Source organism: Hemitrygon akajei, chromosome 24 (genome assembly GCF_048418815.1).
Source record: "Hemitrygon akajei chromosome 24, sHemAka1.3, whole genome shotgun sequence".
Lineage (NCBI taxonomy): Eukaryota > Metazoa > Chordata > Chondrichthyes > Myliobatiformes > Dasyatidae > Hemitrygon > Hemitrygon akajei.
In genome coordinates, this window is record NC_133147.1 from 50715160 (window position 1) to 50717530 (window position 2371).

The following is a 2371-nucleotide window of genomic DNA, read 5'->3' on the forward strand; positions in this document are numbered from 1 at the left end:
CTAACACACGAGCAGCCACCACACGGCGTTTGACAGTTCTGGGCGGTCAAGGTCTAGTGGCGAGTAATGAAAGAAGATCGTGTTTTCTGCGCTGCAGCAGACTTGCTCCATCTTCACTGCCATATTATGTGTCCTGTTTCTGTTCCGTGTGGCCACCTTCCTTCTTCGTTCTCTCCTTCCCTCCTCAATAGCTTTTCGATTAATTCATCGCCCCTCTAACTTCCACAATTTTTCCACAGGCAGTCCCGACAATGTCGCTCTCCGAGGGAGTGTATAATTCGACGCTCACTGGGAATCTCAGCCACAGCAATGCTACGGCCGGCAGATTCAGCATGGAGTGGAGAGCACCTTCCGTCATGTCAATGGCCATCCTCACGCTCACCGTCCTACTGGGAGTCCCGGGAAACGGATCGGTCATCTGGGTGACCGGCTTCAAAATGAAGAGTAAGGCCCACACTGTGTGCTTCCTGAACCTGGCTGTGGCTGACCTGATATTTTGCCTGTGTCTCCCCATGTACATGTTGAAAATCTCCGGGCTCCGCTCTTTGGAAGGTGACAATACCCTTTATACCCTTTCGTCAGCAATTACGCTGCTAAACGCTTTAGCAAGCGTATATCTGTTATGTCTGATCAGCATCTATCGCTGCCTGGCTGTTAAACGGCCCATCTGGTTCCAGCAACATCTGAGCCTCACATTGGTACGTGTGACCTGCTTCGTGGTCTGGGTGATAGCCGCTGTCATAAGCCTGCTTGTATTCTTTCTTCTGAGTCGTTTCGATGTTCTGCACATTTTGCCTGCCTTCAGCTTCGTCTCCAGCTTAGCGATTATGATAATTTGTTACGCTGTCGTTGGCTGGAGGTTGCAAGGGGACAGGTTCGCTAAGTCCAGGAAGCCCACACGCCTGCTCATGATCGCGGTCGCCGCCTTTGTGATCTGCTGGCTCCCCTTCATTCTCTGCCTCCTCATACCAAACGACTTCAAAATTGTTCCTCTGGACTGGTACAGATTCACTCAAGCCCTGGCCTCATTCAACAGCGCCCTCAACCCTCTTATCTACGTCTTCGCCGGGAGCGACTTCCGTCAGGTCTTCAAGCGCTCCGTGTTTGCCTCGCTCCAGCTGGCCTTCGCCGAGCATGAGCTACAGGGTGAGATCTAGAACCGCAATCCCACCTCCAATAGGAATGACTGACGGAATACCTCGGAGACCCTCAGCTGACCAAGATATCTTGACCACAGACACAGTCGACGGTCGGCTGCAAGTATGATCAGTGCTTGAGACTTTCCTGCACGCTTATTCTCATCTCTTAGAACATAGAGTATAGAACAGTACAGCACAGGGAGAGGCCATTCGGCTTAAAATGTACCGGATCAATTAAATCACTAAATTAATGGCCAATTAATGTAATCCCCTCTGCCTACGCAATAGAAGTATCCTTCCATTAAGCTCAATGTACTGATCTAAACATCTCTTAAAAGTCTAAACTATTTGTCTTTTCCACCAACCCAGTCTGCGCAACGCCAAGCACCCAGCACTCTGTATGTAAACTATTTGCACCTCGCATATCCTTTGGAATTACGCCCTCTCCTCTTAAATGCAAGCGCTTTGGTGTTAGACATTTCAACCTTAGTTAAAATATACTCTCTGTCTATGCATTTCATAACCTTCCAAAACTCTATCAAATCTCTGCTCTCTTTGAACTGGCCCAATTTCCAGTACGATACAACAATCCTTGGCCTCCTGCTCTGTCGAGATGAGGCCACACTCAGGTTGGAGGAACAACAACTTATATTCCATTTGCGTAGCCTCCAACTTGATGGCATGAACATTGATTTATCAAACTTAAGATATTGCCCTCCCTGCTATACCATTCCCCATCCTTTATTTTTCTTTCTCACCTTGCGTGGCCATCGCTTCCCTTTGTTGCATCTTCTACCTTATCTTTCTTTCATGGGCTCTTGTCCTCTTCCCTTCTCGAGCCTTGTATGTCTTTCACCAATCAACTTCCCAGCTCTTTATTTCATCCCTACCCTCCCGGATTCAAGTATTACCTTGTGTTTCTCTCTCCCCTGTCCCCACCTTATCAATCTACCCCTCATGTTTTTTCACCGCCCCCCGCCCCCCCCCCCCGTCCTGCAAAAGGATCTCAACCTCAAACGTCGACTGTACATTTTTCCAAGATGCTGCCTGGCCTCTTATGTTCCTCCAGAAATTTTTATGCGTTTCTCGGATTTCCCGCATCTGCAGATTTGATCCTTTCCACATCAACTCTGTGTAGGACGTTCAATATTCGAAAGGCTTTAATGACATCCCATTCATCCTTCTGAATTCCAGACAGTACAGACCCGGAGCTATCAAACGTTCCTCGTATG

General features: G+C 48.4%; 1 protein-coding gene across 1 annotated transcript; it reads left to right on the forward strand.

Moving 5' to 3' along the window:
• Window positions 1–251: 251 nt before the first annotated feature.
• LOC140715726 (formyl peptide receptor 2-like) lies at window positions 252–1157 on the forward strand. Its single transcript, XM_073028098.1, has one exon. It carries the CDS (start codon window positions 252–254, stop codon window positions 1155–1157), a length of 906 nt encoding a protein of 301 aa, XP_072884199.1.
• Window positions 1158–2371: the final 1214 nt, after the last annotated feature.

Bases quoted from the DNA above. Each gene is read 5' to 3' on its own strand.
- LOC140715726 (XM_073028098.1), top strand. From the start codon at position 252: ATGTCGCTCTCCGAGGGAGTGTATAATTCGACGCTCACTGGGAATCTC.